The 20701-nt window shown below is 60.8% G+C and overlaps 1 protein-coding gene across 1 annotated transcript in view; it reads left to right on the top strand.

Annotated features, from left to right (window-relative positions):
• Positions 1-16204, top strand: part of LOC102458121 (vasoactive intestinal polypeptide receptor 1-like) — a 39321-nt gene extending 23117 nt beyond the window's left edge. Inside the window, exons 4-13 of the mRNA XM_089773905.1 lie at positions 1787-1914; positions 3822-3919; positions 4475-4607; positions 4703-4856; positions 6747-6807; positions 8401-8467; positions 8668-8759; positions 10851-10980; positions 12728-12769; positions 13195-16204. Of these exons, the coding sequence (XP_089630031.1) occupies positions 1787-1914; positions 3822-3919; positions 4475-4607; positions 4703-4856; positions 6747-6807; positions 8401-8467; positions 8668-8759; positions 10851-10980; positions 12728-12769; positions 13195-13287 (998 nt within the window). The 3' untranslated portion in view covers positions 13288-16204. The remainder of the gene's footprint in view (positions 1-1786; positions 1915-3821; positions 3920-4474; positions 4608-4702; positions 4857-6746; positions 6808-8400; positions 8468-8667; positions 8760-10850; positions 10981-12727; positions 12770-13194) is intronic.
• The last annotated feature ends 4497 nt before the right edge of the window (positions 16205-20701 follow it).

Raw genomic sequence — 20701 nt, 5'->3', positions numbered from 1 at the left:
GTCGGCAGAGGCATGTAGATTAGACACATAGGCAAAGGCAAATGAAGCCGCGATTTAAATGATCGCAGCTTCATTTACATTTACATGGCTGCTGCGCTGAGCCGACAAACAGCTGATCAGCTGTTTGTCCGCTCAGCGCGCTAGTCTGGACGCTCCCCCTGTCGACATCAAAGCCCTTTGTCGGCAGCCCCGTTATTCCTCGTGGGATGAGGTTTACCGGGGCTGCCGACAAAGGGCTTTGATGTCGACAGGGGGAACGTCCAGACTAGAGTGTGAGCCGACAAACAGCTGATCAGCTGTTTGTCGGCTCAGCGCGGCAGCCATGTAAATGTAAATGAAGCCGTGATCATTTAAATCGCGGCTTCATTTGCCTTTGCTGAACAAACAAATCTACATGGCTCCGTCGACAGAGGCATGTAGTTTAGACGTACCCAGGGTGTCCTGGGACGGAGTCCCCCGTGGAGGCAAGTCATGTGCACTCGGGTGCTGTGCACCATTGGGAGCTGGACACTGGCAGCGCCTGATGGAGAGGCTGCCAGCTGCGCCGGGCCCTCGCAGTGCCACCCAAACTCCCTGCACCTGTCTGGGCAGCCCTCGCAATGCCACCCGCCTATGAGACAGGGCTGAAGGAGGCCACTCCCAGCGCCTCCATCAGAGCCAGCTGGGGGCAAGCGGGTCAGATGTAAAGGCCGCCAGAGAGCAAAGCTCTTCCACACCCCCTCAGCCTGGTGCGGTGCCTGTGTCTCTGGCACAGTGTGGCTCTCCGGCTCTGGGCAACTGCACCGAGGGGCAGCAGTGCCCTGGGCAACCCCTTATGCCAGCTACGTGTAGACAGCAGTAAGGCCTAGTGGAGCGAACATTGGCCTGGGGCCCAGCAGGCCAGAGCTCTATTCCTGGCTCAGCTGCGGGGTGACCGTGAGGAGTCACTTTCCCAGCTCTGGCCTCAGCTGCCACCCCAGTGAAAGGAGGCTGATGTCTCTGGGACGTGCCGGAGATGCGTGGGCGGGGCGGAGGAGTGTTTCAAAGCTGCTTCCCGTAGGGGGCTCTGGCTGCAGCCAAGCCAGGCCACGGTGGTTGCCACGCACACAGGGGCAAGCGGTCACATGGGCAGAGCGCGGAACGAGGCCCAGGGGATCTGAGAACGTGGGCCTGGGGGCAGAGCATGGGCTGGGAAGATGCTGAGCTGGAGACGGGGTGAGACTCTTAGCAGCCTCTGGGGCCGAGACCACGTGGCCGGCAGGAGCTGCGCCTGCTACCACGTGTGCTGGGGCTAAGCCAGGCAGCGGCTGGGGAGAGCGCCAAGCTGCTGGACGGGGAGGCGAGTGACGATCTCCAGTCTAGTTCTTTCACTCGGGGGGTTCCCAATAGCTCTCACGTTGGCTCTGCTGCACCTGGTGCCATCAGCTGGAGCAGGGTTTGGCCAGCGCCGAGTGGTTTGGGGCCTCCTGTAGGCTGATGTCCTGCCCCATGGATCCAGGCCACTACCCCCCTTGCAATGGTGCCTTGCCCCATGGGCTCAGCTCCACGGATGCCCCTGGGGAAGGCAGCTCTGAACAGAGAATTGCCCATGGCAGGGCACTGCTGGGCATGAGTGGCAGCAAGTCCCCTCCCGCCCGCCACAGAGGGGCAGCCACTCCGGGCAGCATCAAGTCTCAGGGGCTGGTGGAGCAGCAGCAAGGGGCTCAGATGACACCACTGGGACCAGGGCAGGAGCTGGGGTGTTGGCCTGGAAACTGGGGGGAGGGAGGGTCAAGGCCTTAGTAAGAGTTTCACTTTGACGCTGCAGCTTTGATACACCGGAACTGCACGGAGTCCGGCTGGAGCAGACCCAGCCCCCCCTATAGCCAGGCCTGCGAGCTGGACAGCAGCAATAAGGACACCGAACCGTCCAGCAATAAGGACACTGAAGCCAAGGCAAGTGTGGCCGGAGCGGGGGCTGGAATCCCCACTGGGGGCAGGGCTGCACTGGGGAGCAGGACGGAGGCTGGAATCCCCACTGGGGGCAGGGCTGCACTGGGGAGTGGGGCGGGGGCTGGTATCCCCACTGGGGGCAGGGCTGCACTGGGGAGTGGGGCGGGGGCTGGAATCCCCACTGGGGGCAGGGCTGCACTGGGGAGTGGGGCGGAGGCTGGTATCCCCACTGGGGGCAGGGCTGCACTGGGGAGTGGGACGGAGGCTGGTATCCCCACTGGGGGCAGGGCTGCACTGGGGAGTGGGGCGGGGGCTGGTATCCCCACTGGGGGCAGGGGAGCACTGGGGAGTGGGGCGGGGGCTGGTATCCCCACTGGGGGCAGGGCTGCACTGGGGAGTGGGACGGAGGCTGGTATCCCCACTGGGGGCAGGGCTGCACTGGGGAGTGGGACGGAGGCTGGTATCCCCACTGGGGGCAGGGCTGCACTGGGGAGTGGGGCGGGGGCTGGTATCCCCACTGGGGGCAGGGCTGCACTGGGGAGTGGGACGGAGGCTGGTATCCCCACTGGGGGCAGGGCTGCACTGGGGAGTGGGGCGGGGGCTGGTATCCCCACTGGGGGCAGGGGAGCACTGGGGAGTGGGACGGTGGCTGGTTTCCCCACTACGGGCAGGGGGGCACTGGGGAGTGGGACGGAGGCTGGTATCCCCACTACGGGCAGGGGGGCACTGGGGAGTGGGACGGAGGCTGGTATCCCCACTGGGGGCAGGGGAGCACTGGGGAGTGGGACGGAGGCTGGTATCCCCACTGGGGGCAGGGGAGCACTGGGGAGAAGGATGGAGGCTGGTATCCCCACTGGGGGCAGGGGAGCACTGGGGAGTGGGACGGAGGCTGGTATCCCCACTGGGGGCAGGGCTGCTCTGGGGAGAAGGATGGAGGCTGGTATCCCCACTGGGGGTAGGGGAGCACTGGGGAGCAGGACGGAGGCTGGTATCCCCACTGGGGGCAGGGGAGCACTGGGGAGTGGGACGGAGGCTGGTATCCCCACTGGGGGCAGGGGAGCACTGGGGAGAAGGACGGAGGCTGGTATCCCCACTGGGGGCAGGGCTGCACTGGGGAGCAGGACGGAGGCTGGTATCCCCACTGGGGGCAGGGCTGCACTGGGGAGCAGGACGGAGGCTGGTATCCCCACTGGGGGCAGGGCTGCACTGGGGAGAAGGACGGAGGCTGGTATCCCCACTGGGGGCAGGGCTCTGCTGGGGAGTAGGGCGGGTGTTGGTATCCCCCTAGGGAGTTGGAGTGCAGGTTCCCGGCAGCACTTACTACAACTCCTAGGAAGTGGTCATCAGGTCCCTGCAGCGCCTAGGTTCATGGTTTGGCCAGGGAATCTCCAGGCATTGACCCCTGCAGCTCCCATTGGTTGCAATTCCCAGCCAATAGGAGCTGTGGGGCTGGCACTCTGTTGGACCAGTGTACAGAGCCTCCCAGTCTCTGGCTGAACCATGTGCCATGGGGCCGCAGGGCCATGGTGACTGCTTCTAGGAGCTGTGTGGAACCAGATAGGCGCCCTAGCCCCACTGCACCACCATCAGGACTCTTAATGGTAGGTCGGCAGTGCTGACTGGAGCCCCCAGGGTTCCTTTGCGACTGGGTGTTCTGGTGAAAACTGGTGCCTGGCAGCCCTAGGTAGGCCTGGCCCCTCGGGCTGGTGGGTGGGTTGCCGGAGGTTTTAGGGAGCTGGCTGGTCTCCTGGAGCCCTCCTGGATGATGGCAGGCGAGTGGCAGGTCCCACAGTCTGCCAGCAGCATGTCCCAGCCCCAGGGGTCAGCGGTGCTCCCGGCTGTGCCCTACTGTGCACACCACTGCTGGCACCGCCACAGGGCCTGAACGCAGCTCTGCCTTTCTCCTCCAGGGGGCCTACTTTGCCACCGTCAAGGTGCTTTATACCTGTGGCTACTCCGCCTCCCTGGCTGCGCTGCTCCTGGCCATCAGCATCTTCTGCTGCTTCAGGTAGGCCTGGGCCCCCCACTCAGACCCAGCGGCTCAGCCTGTGGTGCCAGGATTTGCGGGGCACCACACTCCCATGGACCGTCCCTCGGTTCCGCTGGAGGGACTGGGGCTGTGAGCCAGCACCGCTGGGCCTGGGCAGAGCCTGGCTCAGAGCGCTGAGGAGCAGAGACGGGCCTGGGAGGACTCAGTGCAAGTCTCCTCTCTGCCGAGGCCCGGGGCCAGGAGACACACATCCCCTCCCCATCCCACACGCCACAGCCCACAGCTGCCCGACTTTATGCAGCGTGGCTCAGCTGGCGACAGGACACCCGAGGGCTCTGCCAGAGCTCAGAGAATCCTCTGCCCAGAGGCCTGGGTCCTGCTCCGGGGCAAACTGCCCTGCTGCATCTGTGCGTGTCCCTCTCGGTCGCTCCCCATGGTCCATTCGCACCTGGGGCTCCAGCGGGCGGGGCTGAATTTGGCCCTTAGGTTTGAAGGCCAGGGCAAGTCCAGACACCTGTTTGCCACAAAGAACGGGAGCCCCAGCCCCTTCCTGGCTTTGCCTCTTGGCCACAGGAAGCTTCACTGCACCCGGAATTCCATCCACACCCACTTCTTCGCCTCCTTCGTGTTGCGGGTGGCCGCCGTGTTCATCAAAGACTCCGTGTTCTTCGCGGACGCATCCATCGACCACTGCACCATGTCCACGGTAAGACCAAGGTCGGCATGGGGCTCCCGCATCAACCTGCTGGGGACAGGTGCCAAGGCGAGCTCCTTGGATCCTTTTCCATCCTTCCTCGCTAGGTGAATTGCAAAGCAGCCATGGCCTTCGTCCAGTACGCGGTGCTGGCCAACTTCTACTGGCTGCTTGTGGAGGGGATGTACCTGCAGACGCTGCTGCTGTTCACCTTCACCTCTGACAAGAGGTATTTCTGGTGGTACACGCTCATCGGCTGGGGTGAGTAGAGGGAATGCTGATGAGAGCCACGAAACCCAGGATGTCCGTAGCAAGGCCACTAAAAAAAGGCCAGAGGTCCTAGATCAGGGTGGGCAAATACTGGTGTGCGGGCTGGATCCAGTCCACCAGGTTAGCCCCAGTGGGCCCCCACACACCATATTTACTTGTGCCTCCACAGGTCTGGGATTGCAGCTTCTGTGGGCCATGGACCACTTCTCCCTAACTTCCCCTGTGAACTGCCGCTGTTCTAGAGATCGAGTGTGCACCATCCAGCCTGGCACTTCTTTTGCACAAACCTTTTCTCCAAGGGAAAAATGCCGATTTGGCAATGTGGACACGTCTCACGAACGAGTCCATTTTCTCCGTCTCTTTCGGCTCAAACAAAATAAAAGCCTGGGAAGAAATGAACCCTTGAATGTCACCCAAGCAAGGGTTTTAAATGTCCGATTTGCCAAAAAATTCAATTGCATTTTTGGATCAGCCTGACGTTTTCCCCCCAAGAGCTAAAATCTCTTGGCTGTTTCTCTCCCAACAGTGGCCCTGCCACTGAATGTGTCACTTGCCTTGTGAGACAGGCTCCACCAGAGGTAGCATAGCATGGGCTGATTCAGTGAGACTCCAGACAGCTGAGTTCAGTTCCTTGCATGGTCTCTGCAGTGTGTGGGTTCTTGGGCCTTTGTCCCCGACCTGTGCACATGGATAACAGTCATGCCTCACATGCCCTGTTGAGACGGTGTTAATGGGGAGACCATGCAATTAACAGGGAAGAGCTGGTGTCTCGTCACTGATTTCAATAGAGCCAAGATTTCACCTGGATCTTTGACTCATAGACTCATAGACTTTAAGGTCAGAAGGGACCATTCTGATCATCTAGTCTGACCCCCTGCACAGTGCAGGCCACAGAATCTCGCCCACCCCTCTTAGAATAATCCTCTCACCTATGTCTCAGATATTGAAGCCTTCAAATACTTTGAAGGCCCCAACATGCAGAGAGTCCTTCAGCTGTGATTTGTGCCCAATGCTACAGAGGAAGGCGAAAAACCTCCAGGGCCTCTGCCAATCCACCCTGGGGGCAAAGATGTTTGTGAACCATCTGGCAACTGCCGCAGCAAAGTCAGCCCTTTGGGAGCGGCTGACTGCTTGTTTTCATAGGGCTAGTTGAGGGTGGCCAGCCCCACTGACTGGAGCTGGTGGGGAAGAATGGGGAGGGAGAAAATGTCACAAGTATTTGAAATGCCAAAGTTAGTTTCACTGCTGAGAGTTTGAAATGGGGCCCACTTCTTGTCAATGCACAAATGGCACAAACGTCTTTGGTAGCAATTGTTGCTGAAATATTTCGTTAAAAATTGGGTCGTGGTGAATGAAAATGTCAATGATTTTAATAAAAGGTGTAGACAAAGTAGCTGGGATCAGAGGCAGGAGCTGCCTGCAGGGCCAGAGCTTGGCGCCTTGTGGAAGGACAGGCGCAGAGTGGTTCAGCAATGACAAGTCAACAGGACAACACTTCTCCCCCTAGTGCCAGCTTCCTGCTCTAATCACTGGACCATGCTGCCCTGTATGAGTCTTTTCATTCATCACGGCTTCTTTTAAATTGGTGGCCGCCTTTTCTGCCGGCTCCTCGCGGTCGGCACAGCCATCAGCAGGCGTGTATATCTCCATGTCGTCCCGCCTGCCAGGTCCCATCCTGCGCCCCCCCCCCCAGCCAGAGGGCAAGCTCCCAGCAGGGTAGGGTCCCTCCCTGCAGCATCCGCCCCCTGGCAGCCATGGCAGTGGCTCCCCCAGGGCTGTGCTGAGCAGAGGGGCGAGAGATGGAAGAGCTGCATGTTTCCCTGCCGGGCATGGCGGCTCCCGACTCAGTCATGGGAGAACAACAGGCCTCTCTGTTCGCAGGTGTCCCTGTGCTCGTCGTGAGCCTGTGGGTCTTCGCTCGGCTGCAGTATGACAACCATGGGTAAGACCAGCACATCCGCCCCCCTTGTAGGGGCAGTGTTAACCCCCTGCGTCCCAAGGCGCTCAGGTCCCGGCCCGGGATCAGCAACACAGCGGCTGCAGGTCTGGAGAGCGGCCGCTACACCCCACCCTGCATCCTGCTCCATCTGACGTCCGCTCTCAGGGAACATCCCCCAGAACTGACCAGCCATTCAGACACCACACAAAGGCTTCCAAGCGTGGCGCCTGAGCTCCTGGTCCGGCTGAGCTTGTCTGCACTGCGCTGGGAATGAGCTGCCCAGCCCCAGGCCCCAGGCCCCAGGCCCCAATCCCGTGCCGGTCCAAGCTCGTTAAAACCAGGCTGGGAGGCTGCTGCCAGCTGCTGTGCAGATGCACCAGGGAAGCCAACGTGGCTGCATTAGCTGGCCTCATTTCACCCTGGCTCCTGCCTCTCCAGAGCAAGCGGGTCCCCGGAGCTGTGCAGACTGGCTCCCAGCACGAAGGCATGTGCGGGGTTCTGTCCGGGTGGTGCCCATGGGCCCAGTCAGGAGCGCTGGACACACGCGCCCAGTGGGGCAGCCTCCCAGCTGGCAAGAGACGAGAGCCTGTGGGTCGAACGTGGGAACGCGCTTCCGCTTGCTGTGTCAGGTTCTTACTTCGGCCCCTCGATGATGCACCAGCCGTGTGAGAAGGCCTGAAAGCGCCAGGGCAGCGTAAAGGGGCTTCCCTGTGTGGCCCTGTCCCTGCCTGTACAACTGGGCGCGCTGCCTGCCCCGCCGGCTGCTGCCGCACCAGTGGCTGCCCCACCCTCCGCGAGGGGTGCACAGCGAGGCTGGTCACGGTGCTGTCAGCCCTGCGCAGGACAGAGGGGTCTGGGCTCCCTTTTCACACATGAACCTCTGCTTCGACGGGACTCTCGCTGGCCACGCCCACCTCCCTGCCCATTGCTAGCAGTGGCCACGCCCACCCCACTGGCCCTCCCCCTGCTCATTTCAGGCCCCGCCTTCCCTCTCTCCCACCCATCTCAACGTGTTTCGTTTTCTTGCCTCTCAGACATGGTTCTCCTGGGCCAGGTGGGGGGGCCTGCTCGCGTGTCGACAGCACCATCATGAGTGGGAGCCCCCCCCCCGAAATCCTGAGATCAGCTCAAAAATGGGAGGCTTTTAGCAGACTCGCTTGGGTGTGTTGCTCTGTCCGAGTTTTGAACCCCCCCCCCCCGCCCGTGTGATGATCCCAAAGGCACTGTCAGTGGGGGGCAGTTGTGGTTCCCACTGCAGGAGCTCTCATTCCTGCTCCAGTGCACATCCCAGTGCGCAGGCACGATGCACATGTGCACACACACGTGCACACACATGTGCACCCTCCCCCCACACCCTGTGAGAGATGGGCCCTGCTTGGAGGCACTTACAGGTGCATGGAGAGCACGGTGCGCCAAGAGCAATAAGGCTGAGAGCTGTCAGACCCATGGTTGGATTTGGGCTGGTGACTGACAGGTGGCTCATTGGCAGCACCCCAAGGCGTCTGGCCCTGCTGAGTACCAGTGCTCTGGGATGCTCCCGGGGTGCCCTGCTGTAGGGACCCCCGGCACGATGAGTTGCTTCCCTGTCTCCCCTAGGTGCTGGGACGACTATGCCAGTCTGTACTGGTGGCTGATCAAGGCTCCCATTCTCTTTGCCATCTTTGTGAGTATGCCGCAGGGGGTTGTACTGCCTCACCGAGGGGTCTCATGGTGGCGGCAGGGCGAGAGGGGCTGGCAGCCTCCCTGGGAGGGAGGCCAAGAGGCTGGCAGGGAGCTGGAGGCAGTGGGTCTGCAGGTTCGGGAATGTCATTGGGTGGGGGGTCCAGTCCCAGGCAGAGACAAACCTTCTCTTCTCTCTGCAAGACGAACTTCCTCATTTTCCTGAACGTGATCCGGATGCTGGTGCAGAAGATTCGATCCCCCGACGCTGGCAAGAGCTACAAGCAGCAATACATGTAAGCAGCGCTCGCGCCTTCCTGGCCGGAGAAGCAAACTTGGCACGGTGGCCATGGCAGTGGCCTGGGCCCAGGAGACGTGATTCCCATCCTGTACCAGCCACGGTCCTTCCCAAGGACGAGCGTGTCTCCAGTCCAGTGGCTGTTGCGCCTGGTGCCAGACGGGGTGGGACTGACATGGGAGCCGGGAGCCCTGCAGAGCTTTGCAAAGCTCACTGACCGACAGGCCCCCACCCTGTATCAGAACTGACTGAGGGGACCGGTCCCCGCGCCCAGACCTGCTCCCGCCGTTCCTGCCACAGGCCCGGGCGGAGCAGAGGGCACCGCGTGGCGGTGACTCAGTACGGTGCCAACCAAAGGGGCTTGGTGGAGAGGTCTGTGCTCAGCAGCTCAGAGAACCAGGCTCTTCGGCGGGGCCCTCGTGGATCAGTCTCAGCAGAAACTTGAGCAACACAGTTTGAAAGCTGCCCTGAGCCACAGGGAGGTTCGACAGTTCACAGACTCCCAGGGCGGGCAGAGTCCAGCCCCAGCCCCAAGCAGGGCCAGCCCCACGCGATCAGCCCAGCGGGCTCTGGCATGTGAGGCTGGAAATGAGGAGCCTGGGCATGGGGGGAGGTTTGGGGGTGTCAGAAACCTCCAGGGATTCCACCCCCTCCCGAGGGAACACATCCCGGTTCCTCCCCACCCCCTAGGGAAAGAGGTTTTCCTAATCCCCAACCTAGACCCCCCACTGCAACGCGAGCCCCTTGCTCCTCGATCTGCCACCGGCCCCACTGAGAACGGCCTCCGTGGAACCCCCTTCAGGGAGCTGCAGGCTGCTCTCCAGTCCCCCCCCCCCCCTCCCCGCCAACGTTCCCTCTCGGCTGAAGCAGCCCAGCGCCTTGGGATGAATCTGCTGCACCCGGTTAGTTGGTGCACGGAGCCCTGAGCGTCGGTCTGGACAGGGCTCATTAGTCACCTGGGGAGCTTAGCGGGAGCCCTGCCCCTCGCTCTTCGCTTCTGCAGACTGAACAACCCAAGTCCCTCAGCCCCTCCTCGTAAATCACGGGCTCCAGCCCCCTCATCATTTCGGTCGCCCTCCCCTGGCTCCTCTCCAATGCGTCCACGTCCTTCCTGCAGTGGGGGGCCCAGAACTGGACACAATACCCCAGATGTGGCCTCACCGGAGCTGAACAAAGGGGAATAATGACACCTCTGGATCTGCTGGCAATGCTCCTCCTAATGCACCCTAATATGCCATTAGCCTTCTTGGCTACAAGGGCGCCCTGCTGACTCATCTCCAGCTTCTCATCCACTGGAACGCCCAGGTCCCTTTCTGCAGAACTGCTACTTAGCCAGTCGGTCCCCAGCCTGTAACAATGCTTGGGGTTCTTCCGTCCCAAGGGCAGGACTCTGCACTTGTCCTTGTTGAACCTCTGGCATGAAAGGCCCTGACGACTCTGTGGGTGCAACCGGACAATCCCCACCCCCTTGAACAAAGTCCCCCAGGAAAATGATCAAAGAGAAACATCCCGTCCCTGGCGGGTGGGCACGTCACACAAAGTACTGGCTCTGGGTTCCAGCCACTCAACCCTCCTCCCGAACGGAGCCCTGCCCAGCCCCTTGAAAAGGTGGCCTCAGGGGCGTCCGTTCCTAACTCTGCTGGAGACGCAAAATCCTGGATTGGGCAGACATTGGATTTGTGGCTTCTTGCAGCCATCTGTAACCCACGAACACCCACGGTTGTACCCGCCCCGTGACTGGAGAGGTGGTAACAGGCCACGTCAACAGTCCCATGAAATGTGTGGTACCTACTTGTGCTACACACCCTGCACTGACCCTGCCGAGGCTGACACACCTTGCTCGCTAATGTCCGGGACCAGCACCTGGCACGCTTCTCCTGGCCACGCCCCTGCAGCTGCCAGGGACACCTGTTATGCAGCAGACCTGGTGTGCGGACAGGCCAGGGCACGATTCCGTTTTCATGCTTTCCTGGTAGCTCCGTCACCGGGCCTGGGGGAGGCGGGGGGGGTGCAACTTTCAGTCCCTGACAATGCAAACCTGGCGACTCCTGCAGAACCCAAGCCTGACTGTCACGTTGATCCTTTCCAGGAGACTGGCGAAATCCACGCTGCTCCTCATCCCCCTCTTTGGGGTTCACTACTTGGTGTTCGCCCTCTTCCCCGAACATATTGGCGTCATGCCGAGGCTCTATTTCGAACTGGTTCTTGGCTCCTACCAGGTACCGGAGTGAGGGGGCGATGGAGGGGCAATAACAGAAGCCACAGCTGTCAACCTGGGCCTAGATTCACGCTCCCTGTGTCACCCACGTGCAGGGCCTTGCACCCTGTGCCCTGCCCACACATCCACACAGGGTGGGGGGACTGACAGCCAAGCAGCGGGCTCCCATTTCTATATCCTTACAGAGAATAAGGGCGTGGGACACAGTCGGCCGTGGTGTCTGACTGTCCATGAGCATCACCTTTCGCTGCATGTCGCACTGACAACCGGGCTGTAACCAGTCAGTGTCAAAGATGCCCTCCGCAGGTCGTTACCCAGAGTCCCGCAGCCTCGCCCCCATGTGGCCAAGGAACAGGCTCTCTCCTTGCTGGGGCAGACAGAGAACTCCACGATGCTCCTGTGAGCAGCTGGGCCCTAACCGCAGCAACAAGCTTCTTGGGCTAAACCTCTGCAGGGGTTTGTCAGCATCGACCAAACATCCAGACTGGGCGAGGCATCGGTGCGGCCAGACGGGGTCTGCCCAGCCCGGTGTCCTGTCGGCCGGCAGCGGCCAACGCCAGGTGCCCCAGAGGGAGGGGCCAGAACAGGCAATCCTCACGTGACCCCTCCCCCGTCGCCCATTCTCAGCTTTTGCCCAAACCCCCACACGTCCCCCTGAGATCTGAGCTCAGACTGCACGACTCAGCGTCCTGACCCTTCCACCAGGGGCCAGTGCATGGGCCTTGAGCCCGGCACCCGGAGGTTAAGGGTCTCGCGTCCATCGCCTGGCCGCAATGCTAGGGGTGCAGAATGCCTGGAGGCAGGGCTGGGTTCGGATGGAGCTGGCTTCTGGCCCACGCAGGGGGTTGCAGACCAAGGCCAGGGGCATTATCCACAGGCAGGATTCCCAGGCCAATAAGACGCCCATCACAATGTGCTTAGAAGGGGCTCAGATGCGGTTGGGAGCCCACATGGCTGAGAGGAGCGGAGCCTGGGCGGGTGGGGCCCCACCACCCCTTCTGGTCATTGATCTGCAAAGGGGGGTGGGCTGCAGGCTCGTGCCTCCCCGCCCTGGCTGAACTGCCGGAGGATTGCTGCCCCGTCCGGCCCTGCGTGCTGGGCACCTACGACAGAAAAGATGCGCGAGCGCCAGGCCGTGCTAGAGGTGGTCCCTGCGTTTCTCTGGCCTGTCGAGCTGGGACTCCCGCGCCCACCGGCCCCCAGCGCCACGCTTCCTGCCTGCGCTAAGCTCGGCATTCTCACACATTTGCCTCAACTCCATAAATGCTTTTCGGGTGACTCCCCACGCTGGCGCCAGGCACAGGGACGGGCCATTTATAAATTGGGGAGACGAAAGGGAGAGAGCCCCGCTGCTAAGCACGAGGCCCTGGCCCATGGCCTAGACCACCGGACAAAGGCCATAGCCCCTCTCCGGGCAGCCTTCTCTTCTGGGATCCAACGGGAAGACCTGCCAGGCGGCTGGCCCTTGGGACGCCCCAGAGGCTGCTGTGCCCCAGACACCCCTGTCTGCCAGCCCGGAGCTCCTTGCTCGCCCCTGCAATGACCATGTCCTGAGTCCAGTCCCCCGGCCATTCCCAAGGAAGGGGCATCGCTGATTGGCACCCAGGGCAGGTCCGGGGCTCCGAGCGGGCCTACGTGGCCACAGACAACTCTCTTGGGGGGATTCTGGCCTGGGCTTTCCAGGAGGGTGGGGAAATGCAGCAACTTGCTTGTTTGTTGAAATGTCTTCCCCTCTCGTGGCATTTCAGGGGTTCCTGGTGGCTCTGCTGTACTGCTTCCTGAATGGGGAGGTGAGTGACTTCCCTCCTGCACTCGCCTGAGCACACCCGCCTCCACGTGCACAGAGACTCGTGCGGCGCACACACAAGGATGTGCACATGCGCTGCATTGTGTCAGGCTGTGATTCGCCTCCCCCGTGCAGTAGTGCAGGGATTGTGCCCTTGGACCCAGGCCCCTCCTGCCTTACAGCGATCGAGAGCTGTGACGGGGGCTGGGCTCTGGCTTGGGGATCGCAGATTGGACGTAAAAGCTGCCTCCCACTGGCCCGCAGACAAACGACCCCGGCGTCCCGCCCCGGGGGGTCTCCAAGCCCCGGGTGGAACCTGAATGAGTCCTTGAGCCAAGGGGGGTCTCAGGCCTCCACTTCCGGCGGGTTGCGGGGCTGCGAGTGGGGCAGGCCGCCGGTGACTGGGCCACTCTCGCTGGGCTGTCCTAGGTGCAGGCCGAGATCCAGAGGAACTGGGGCAAATGGCAGCTGTCCATGGAGAGCAACGTCTTCAACCTGGTGACCCAGGACTCCACGGCCTGAGGAGACTGTCTGGGGGTGAGGCCGGCAGCCACCACACCCGCAGCGGAGCCCAGCGCCCACTTTGCCACCCGGCTTCTTTCGGCTTCCTTGGCCCAACAGACGCAAGGAAATACCTTGGAGCTCCCTCCAGCCCCTGCCCTGCGCTCCAGCCCAAAGCTTCCTGCCCGTCCTCCGGGAGACGACCCCACGGACAAAGGTTTTGCCTTTGGGAGAAGTTTTCAGATGCTCAGGCTGGTTCTCCATTCACGGCCTTCCTCCTTGTTTCACGCCCGGCGCTGCCCTGGCCCCTCTCCTGCCCTGCCAATATTCCCCCGTCCCCCGCTCTCAGCTGTGGTGACGCGCGTATGCCCCAGGCTTCCAGGCAGCCCGTCTCCGTCGCAGGCGGGTCACCCTTCTTGTAAATACACAGGGCCCTTCTCCGTCTCTCTGGCTCTGCCGTGCCGGGGGCACAGTGTCACAGCCCCCGGCACGGCATGGCTGGGCCGTCTAGAGCAGCGTTTCTGAAACGTTTTAAGACCGAGGAACACCAAACGATGATTTTTTTAATGAGGAACACCAAGGATTTTTGTTGAGCCCCCCCAAAAAAAAGGTTGCCGGGGGGGGGGGAAGGGTCAGGGGGAAAGTTATTGAGAAAAAAGGCGGCCATTTTGAATTCTGCTGTTCTCCGCGGCACAGCTCCGACGGCCTGGTGACGCGCCGGTGCACCGCGGAACGGTTTGAGAAAACCCGATCTAGAGAAAGGCCATTGACTCGCTGCCCCGCGTCGTGCTGCCCGCCCGGCCTGCCCAGCTCTCGCTGCCCTCGCGTGCCTGTTCCCTGCACTCGCTCCCAGGTGTTTCGGCCCGTTCCGGGCACGTTTCCCTCCCCCCAGCACTTTGTCTCCAGCGGCTTTGCATGTTTCCAAATTCAGTCTTCCTGGGTTCCCCTGTTCCTCTGCCTGCGCTCCCAGCACCCGGCCTCTGCAGCGTTCAGCAGGGGGCGGCTTTCTCCTGCCCCCCAGCCCAGCAATGGAGCTGTGGGGCAAGGTCAGTCCTAAGCCAAACCGTCTCCCCAGCTCCATGCGTTCGCCCTGGTCCCAGCCACAGGAGAGGTCCCTGAACCCCGTGACTGGCGTTCAGCTGGGGCCGTGCCCGTGCCTCTGCCGGGGCCTGCGTCCGTCCCACTGTGCATGCGCCTTGGCTTCACGCAACCCTGGCAGGATTTGGTGAGACAGAGCTGGGCTCTCCGCAGCGCTGAGCCCCGAGGGGGAGGGGGACACTGCTGAGCTCCTCACAAGACTGGCCTGGGCCAAGTCGCCATCCTCATCACCTGTCTTCCCGCGGCGTCGGGCTGGAGCCATTCTGGCTAGTGGATTTTGGTGATGCTCCACTACGCTGGCCGGGTCCGGCTCAGCCAGCCACAGTCTGACAGGCAGCAGAATTCTCTGCTGGGTCGCACGGGAACGCCTGCAGCAGCCACTCACACGCACGAGCTCTGTGTCTCCTATCCATTGTCTTTACGTCACCATCAGAGCGATGGGTGACCCGGCACACACAGCCTAGACTGATCCACGCCCGGCTGGAGCTGCAGCCTGACTCACCCCTGCTGGGGCGTTCGGGGCTGCTGGGTACTGAGCATCCGTAGAGCGATGGGCCCGTCTCCTGCTCTGTGCACCCCTGTGTATAATGTGACTCTGCCTAGGCCTAGGCTCCTTAGGAAAAGCTAGAGAATAAGGCAGAGAATAGTTTATTTCCTCTCTATAAATCCATGGCACACCCACATCTGGAATTCTGTGTGCCCATGTGGTCACCTCATCTCAAAAATATCTTGGCACTGGGAAAAATTCAGAAAAAGGCAACAAAAATGAGGAGGTGTTTGGAATGGCTGCCACACGAAGAGAGATTAATAAGACTGGGACTTTTCAGCTTAGACAAGAGGAGACTGAGGGGGCTATAAAATCATGACAGGTATGGAGGAAGTGAATAAAGAAGACTTATTTACTTCTTGTCATAACACAAAAACTAGGAGTCACCAAATGAAATGACTAGTTAGCAGTGTTAAACTGTGGAACTCCTTGCCAGAGGATTTTGTGAAGTCCAAGACTGTAACAGGGTTCAAAAAAGAGCGAGATAAATTCATGGTTAGGTCCATCAGTGGCTATTAGCTAGGATGGGCAGGGATGGCATCTATAGCCTCTGTGTGTCAGAGGCTGGGAATGGGTGACGTTAGGGGAGGGATCACTTGATGATTCCCTGTTGTGTTCCCTCCCTTTGGGGCACCTGGCCGTGGCCCCTGTGGGTGGACAAGACACTGGGCTGAATGGACATTGGTCTGACCCCGTGTGGCTGGTCGTGCCTATGTTCTTATGTTCCCTGAAGGTGTCAGCCCTTTTTTCTGTATTGGGCTGTTGTCTCCTAGAAACAGCAGGGACCCCAAATTCTACAGGTCACAGAGGGTCTCTTTTTTCTCATTAGCCTTGACACAACCTGAGTCCCGTGGCGAAGACACATGCGGGAGACGGATGGGCCTCTGCAGCATCTGCATGATTTAAAATTAATCTTTGGTCACAGTCTAAGCACTTGGTGCCTCTCTTCCCATAACCTTAGGGCACCAGGTCGCGCTGTGGGCAGCATTTCTGAGCTCCAAGGTCTAAAATTGCAACGTTAAAATCTTGCAGGTCTTAGCTTCCAAGCCTCGTGCTGCAGCCTTTCTTGCTTGGGTAGCTAATGCCCGATTCCTCTAGTACATCCAGATTCCTGCAGCCTAACGCTGCTGAGCAAACCAGGCTTACGTTGAACCTGCCACCTTAATGAATCGTCACACTGCACCAGACATGGACAAAACACGCAAGTCACACGCTACACAGGACACCAGGCAGACGCTAAACCCAGCCACCCCTGTCCTGGGCCCGTTTCACATTCAGATGTAATAAAGCTGCTTTGGCCATTTCTGTGTTACAGCATGTGCCTCTGGGGCAGCCACTGGTGTTTCTCGCCCTCCGAGCGCCGAAGGAAAGCCCGGGTAGGTTCGCGGGCGGAGCTGCGGCAGAAGCCAGCAGGGAGCTATTGACAGAGCTGGCAGGGACCCAGGGCAGAACAGGGCCTGTAAGACATGCTCAGTTACTGTCACCGCTGGGTGCTGATGTGCTGGGCCACTGGCCAGCCCGTCACATTTGTCTGGCGAGACGTGGCCGTTGTGGGCGCCGCTGGCTTCCACAGCCTGGAGCCGTCTGCTTTCTTCTCTCCTGGCTTATGAAACTCACTGAGAGGAGCCCCCTCCGCCCGGGCTCAGAGCCGCTGTCCTCACGGGAGCCCAAAGCAACGGCCACGTCCGGCCTTCGTGTGACAGGGAAGTGGCCACCGAGTTGCCGTGTCTCCAGTTTGCCCCTTATGACGCTCAGGCTGAGATCCCTCCCCACCTCACGCCCACACACTCACGTTTGTCCGCAGCGCGGCTGGTTTGGCGCCTAGCACTCTGGGTCACTTCGAGCTGCCTGGGGACCCGGAGCCCCAACAGTTTTACTGAGGCCTGAACCTTCCCCGGGCCCCGCGGTTTGGCTGGGACAGGCCTGGGGTTGGTGGAAAAGGTTCCTGCCGTGGCTGTTTGTGATTCGTATCATGACGCTCCCCCACAGCAGGGGTGCCTGATGCCTGCAGGGAGGAGGGGGCTCAGGGAGACCACCCAGAGAGCAGGGGTGCAACCTAGTTAGCAGGGTCACCTAATGCGCCCCAGCCTGCAGTGTGCGCCCCCCCGTCCCAGTGGGAGCTCCCCTGCACACTTAGCTGTGCTCCTGGGAGGGTTGCTGATCTGTGCGTAGCCTGCATCCCCTCCTAGCCTGATGTGCAGATCCAGGGCTGGTTGGGGGTCACCTGAGCTTGCTGGCCCCCCATTCGTCGGCAGCTAGAGAGGGCTGGCCAGGAAAGCTTGTCCTGGAACGGTGTTGCTGTTGTACTTAAAAGAAGTACTCGGGATCTTTTTCAGAGGGATAAGGCAACACGCCACATTTATTGTTCACACATAGAATAATCAATACTTATCATATGCATATGAGATATGTATATATGTCACACACACACATACACACACACACACACACACACACACACACTCCGTCTTGCTGTTGTTACCAACTAGTTGCTCCCCTTAACTTCACTGGCCAGGTGAGTTAGATGGGGGAGGGGTGGAGCCGGGCTTCTGTGGATCCGGATCGATGCTCCAATGGTGACAAGACAAAACCCGGGGTCCTCTGCAAGACGCCTCACTTTTATAGCAGCCCTCTCATATGCAAATGTACCCCAGATTCAAAATCTGGGTCTGTGTCCGTCGGTCCCTTTGTGATGCTTCTCTCTGGGTGTTGTCTGTTCAGCGAGGAGGTTTTCCAAAGAAGGTGCCTGCTTCTAATCCCCAAGGCCGTCAATATGTCTGTGTCTGCTCTTCTTTCTTCAGCCCACTTGACACTAGGGCTGTGTCTACATTGGCACCCCTTTCCGGAAAAGATGAGACACTTCGGAATTGCATTTACATGGCTGCTGCTTTTTTCCGGCTGTGACGGCACGTTGGGGGTTCCCCGTCTCCTGCACCCCGAAATGGCACAAACAGACTGTACCAGCCAGTGGAATTGAGGGTGGTTTATTGCTCCTCCAGCACAGCGCAGCACAGATGTAATCTGGTTACAGGAACTGGGCTAGGATGCCTCAGGCCCCCTTGAGATGGGGGAGACTGGGCCCCTAAAACTCCAGCTCCTCTCCCTAGGCTGTCTCCTCCATGCTCACAGACAGCCACCAACCAACTAACTAACTTCCAGCCCTGCCCCCCAGCCAGGGCCGCATTCACCTTCCTTTGTTCCTCTCCATGGGGGGTGTCTGGCCACTGGTTCAACAAGTTTGTCCTTACCTCTGCCTAGTGAGGTTTTCCCTGCTGGGTCTTGCTCCAGACAGCAGAGGTCACCACATCCCAGCAAGTACCCCCACTACGTCACACCGGCTCAGGGCTTTTGCCGGAGAAAAGCGCCAGTGTAGACGCGATTCTCCGGAAAATAAGCCCTTTTCTGGAAGATCCCTTATTCCTACTTGAGTGTGTGGCTCTGAGAGACAGTACAGGGCCTTTCAAGTGGGAATAAGAGATCCTCCGGAAAAGAGCTTATTTTCCGGAGGATCGCGTCCAGACTGGCGCTTTTCTCTGGCTTATCTACAAGCCGGAAAAAAGCGGCAGCCATGTTAATGCAAATGCCGCGGGAGATATTTAAATCCCCCGCGGATTTGCCTATTCCAAAGTGCTACATTAGCATCCCTATTACGGAATAGGGGCCAATGTAGACACAGCCATATACTACATAGATTTATCTACACTGCCGTTGGAGGGAGCTCGGCTTCCCAAACAAATGCTGGTGCTAGAGTTTGCTCTCGCCGGGAGCTGGGAGAAAAGCCAGGCGAGGACATTCCCCGAGGGCCCAGTGCATTAGCCAGACACAGAGGAGCGTCAGTGTCAATTCCATGCTCCCCCCAGAATTCCTGCATGACCCGGTCAAGTCCCTCACTTCCTGGGGGTAACAGCCTTGTCCTGCCTCAAGGGGCAGGTACGTATAGAGCAATCCACCTCTGCCCCTTGTGGATTGGATGCCCCTAGACCAGCCCCCATCAAGCCTCTTTCCCTTAGTAGTCCTCAAAGTGCTTTCCCAACTGCCATTTGCCCCAGTGTATGGGCAGGGAAACTGAGGCACAGGAAGGGCAGTGACTTGCTCAAGGCCACCCAACAGGTTAGCAGCACAGCCAGGATCAGAACCCAGGTCTCCTCCCCCCAGCCCTGGGCTGGCCCCTTGGCCACATTCCCGTGCTCTGCAGGTCAGTGGCAGGCCGGGGATCAGAACCCTGGTCTCTGTGTTCCAGTGAGGGGCTTGCTCTGCAAGGACACACGGGAACCACAGCCACAGCACAGGTGAGTGCGCACTCCTCCCCGGCCGTCCTTGTTTTGCACGTAGGCGTGACACTCAGGGTAGGGAATTCCGTGCCAAGCCGCCGTGGGTGCTGTGCTAGGACGGGGCCTCGAGGGCAGCGTGGCAGGGATGTCAGTCAGCGTCCCTGCAGCAGTGTTCACCTGGCCATGCTGCACAGGGGCCGGCAGGTGTCCCTGCACTGGCGCCAGGCCACAGGGACGCAGAGGGGCCAGGTTGTAACTGCCCTGGCTCCTGGCACGGCCCCTGCCACGTGAGCTACGCCCCTGCAGCCCCAAGGACGCGGGCTCCCCGCCAACCGCACCCTGCACAGCAAGCCCAGGGAAGGGGCGGGGAAGCTGCCGGGAAGAGTCTCTGGCCTGCACCCTGCAGGAGCTCAGACTCTGACCACACGGCATCCGCTTGGCCTGGCAAAGGACTCAGAGCCGGGCGCGTCCTAGCGCCGTGGCCTGGGCCAGAGAGAGGACACGACACACGGGCAAGGGGGGGTGAGTCCCGCAGGGTAGCACAGTCCAAGGCCCTGCGTAGACAAGGCTCAGGTGGTACCAGCCTCGTGCTGCTGGCGGTGGGCGCATGGGGCTTGTTCTCCGTGCGGGGAGTGGCAGGGCTGTGCCGGGCGCCTGCGGGTGGCACTGTGAGCCTGCAGCAGGCCAGCGCTGACCCTGGACCCAGCAGCCCCGAGGGAGCCGCGCCCCCGGCGTGGAGCAGCAGGCGCCAGAGACAGCGTGAGCGGAAGTGGGGGGCCCTGCCTGGCTCGTGGGACTCCAGAGGCCTACGGAGGTGGGGGGGGGGGTGCTGCTCAGCAGGGCCTGGCACCCAGCCCCACACAGCACAGAGGGAGAGCCTGGGCAGCAGGGTTTCTCCGCTCGCCACCCCTGAGGCCTGGGCACCGGGGGCTCAATGAGCTGAGCGGGGTGGGCAACAGCCGAAAGTCCCACTCACAGGCCACCTTTTGTTTGAGCACAAAACTCCAGAGCGTTCCCTGCTGCTTCCCCTTGACTGAGCCCGGCCCGTCACCTGTCTGCTGACTGGTGACGTGCCACCTGCCTGGTTCAGTGGCCACAGGCCCATTTCAGTGGCCACCTGCCTGGTTCGTGGCCACAGGCCCATTTCAGTGGCCACCTGCCTGGTTCAGTGGCCACAGGCCCATTTCAGTGGCCACCTGCCCGTTTCAGTGGCCACAGGCCCATTTCAGTGGCCACCTGCCTGGTTCAGTGGCCACAGGCCCATTTCAGTGGCCACCTGCCCGTTTCAGTGGCCACAGGCCCAGCGGAGCTCACGGCTGGGCCACGGGGAGCCAGCAAGTCCGTCCTGGGTGCCCAGCCAACTTGCCACGGGATCCTGTGGGGCTAGTGCAGCTCAGCAGGGCTGGCTTCTTGTCGCCGCGCTCAGCAACGCAGGCAGGGTCCGGCAGCGCTTGGTGCCCAAAGGGGTCTCTTCCAAACAGCCTCTTCTCGACCCGCCCCCAGGTCTCATCAGCGGGCA

Source organism: Pelodiscus sinensis, chromosome 29 (assembly GCF_052426305.1).
Source record: "Pelodiscus sinensis isolate ZL-2025 chromosome 29, ASM5242630v1, whole genome shotgun sequence".
NCBI lineage: Eukaryota > Metazoa > Chordata > Testudines > Trionychidae > Pelodiscus > Pelodiscus sinensis.
This window is presented reverse-complemented; position numbering and strand designations above follow the sequence as displayed.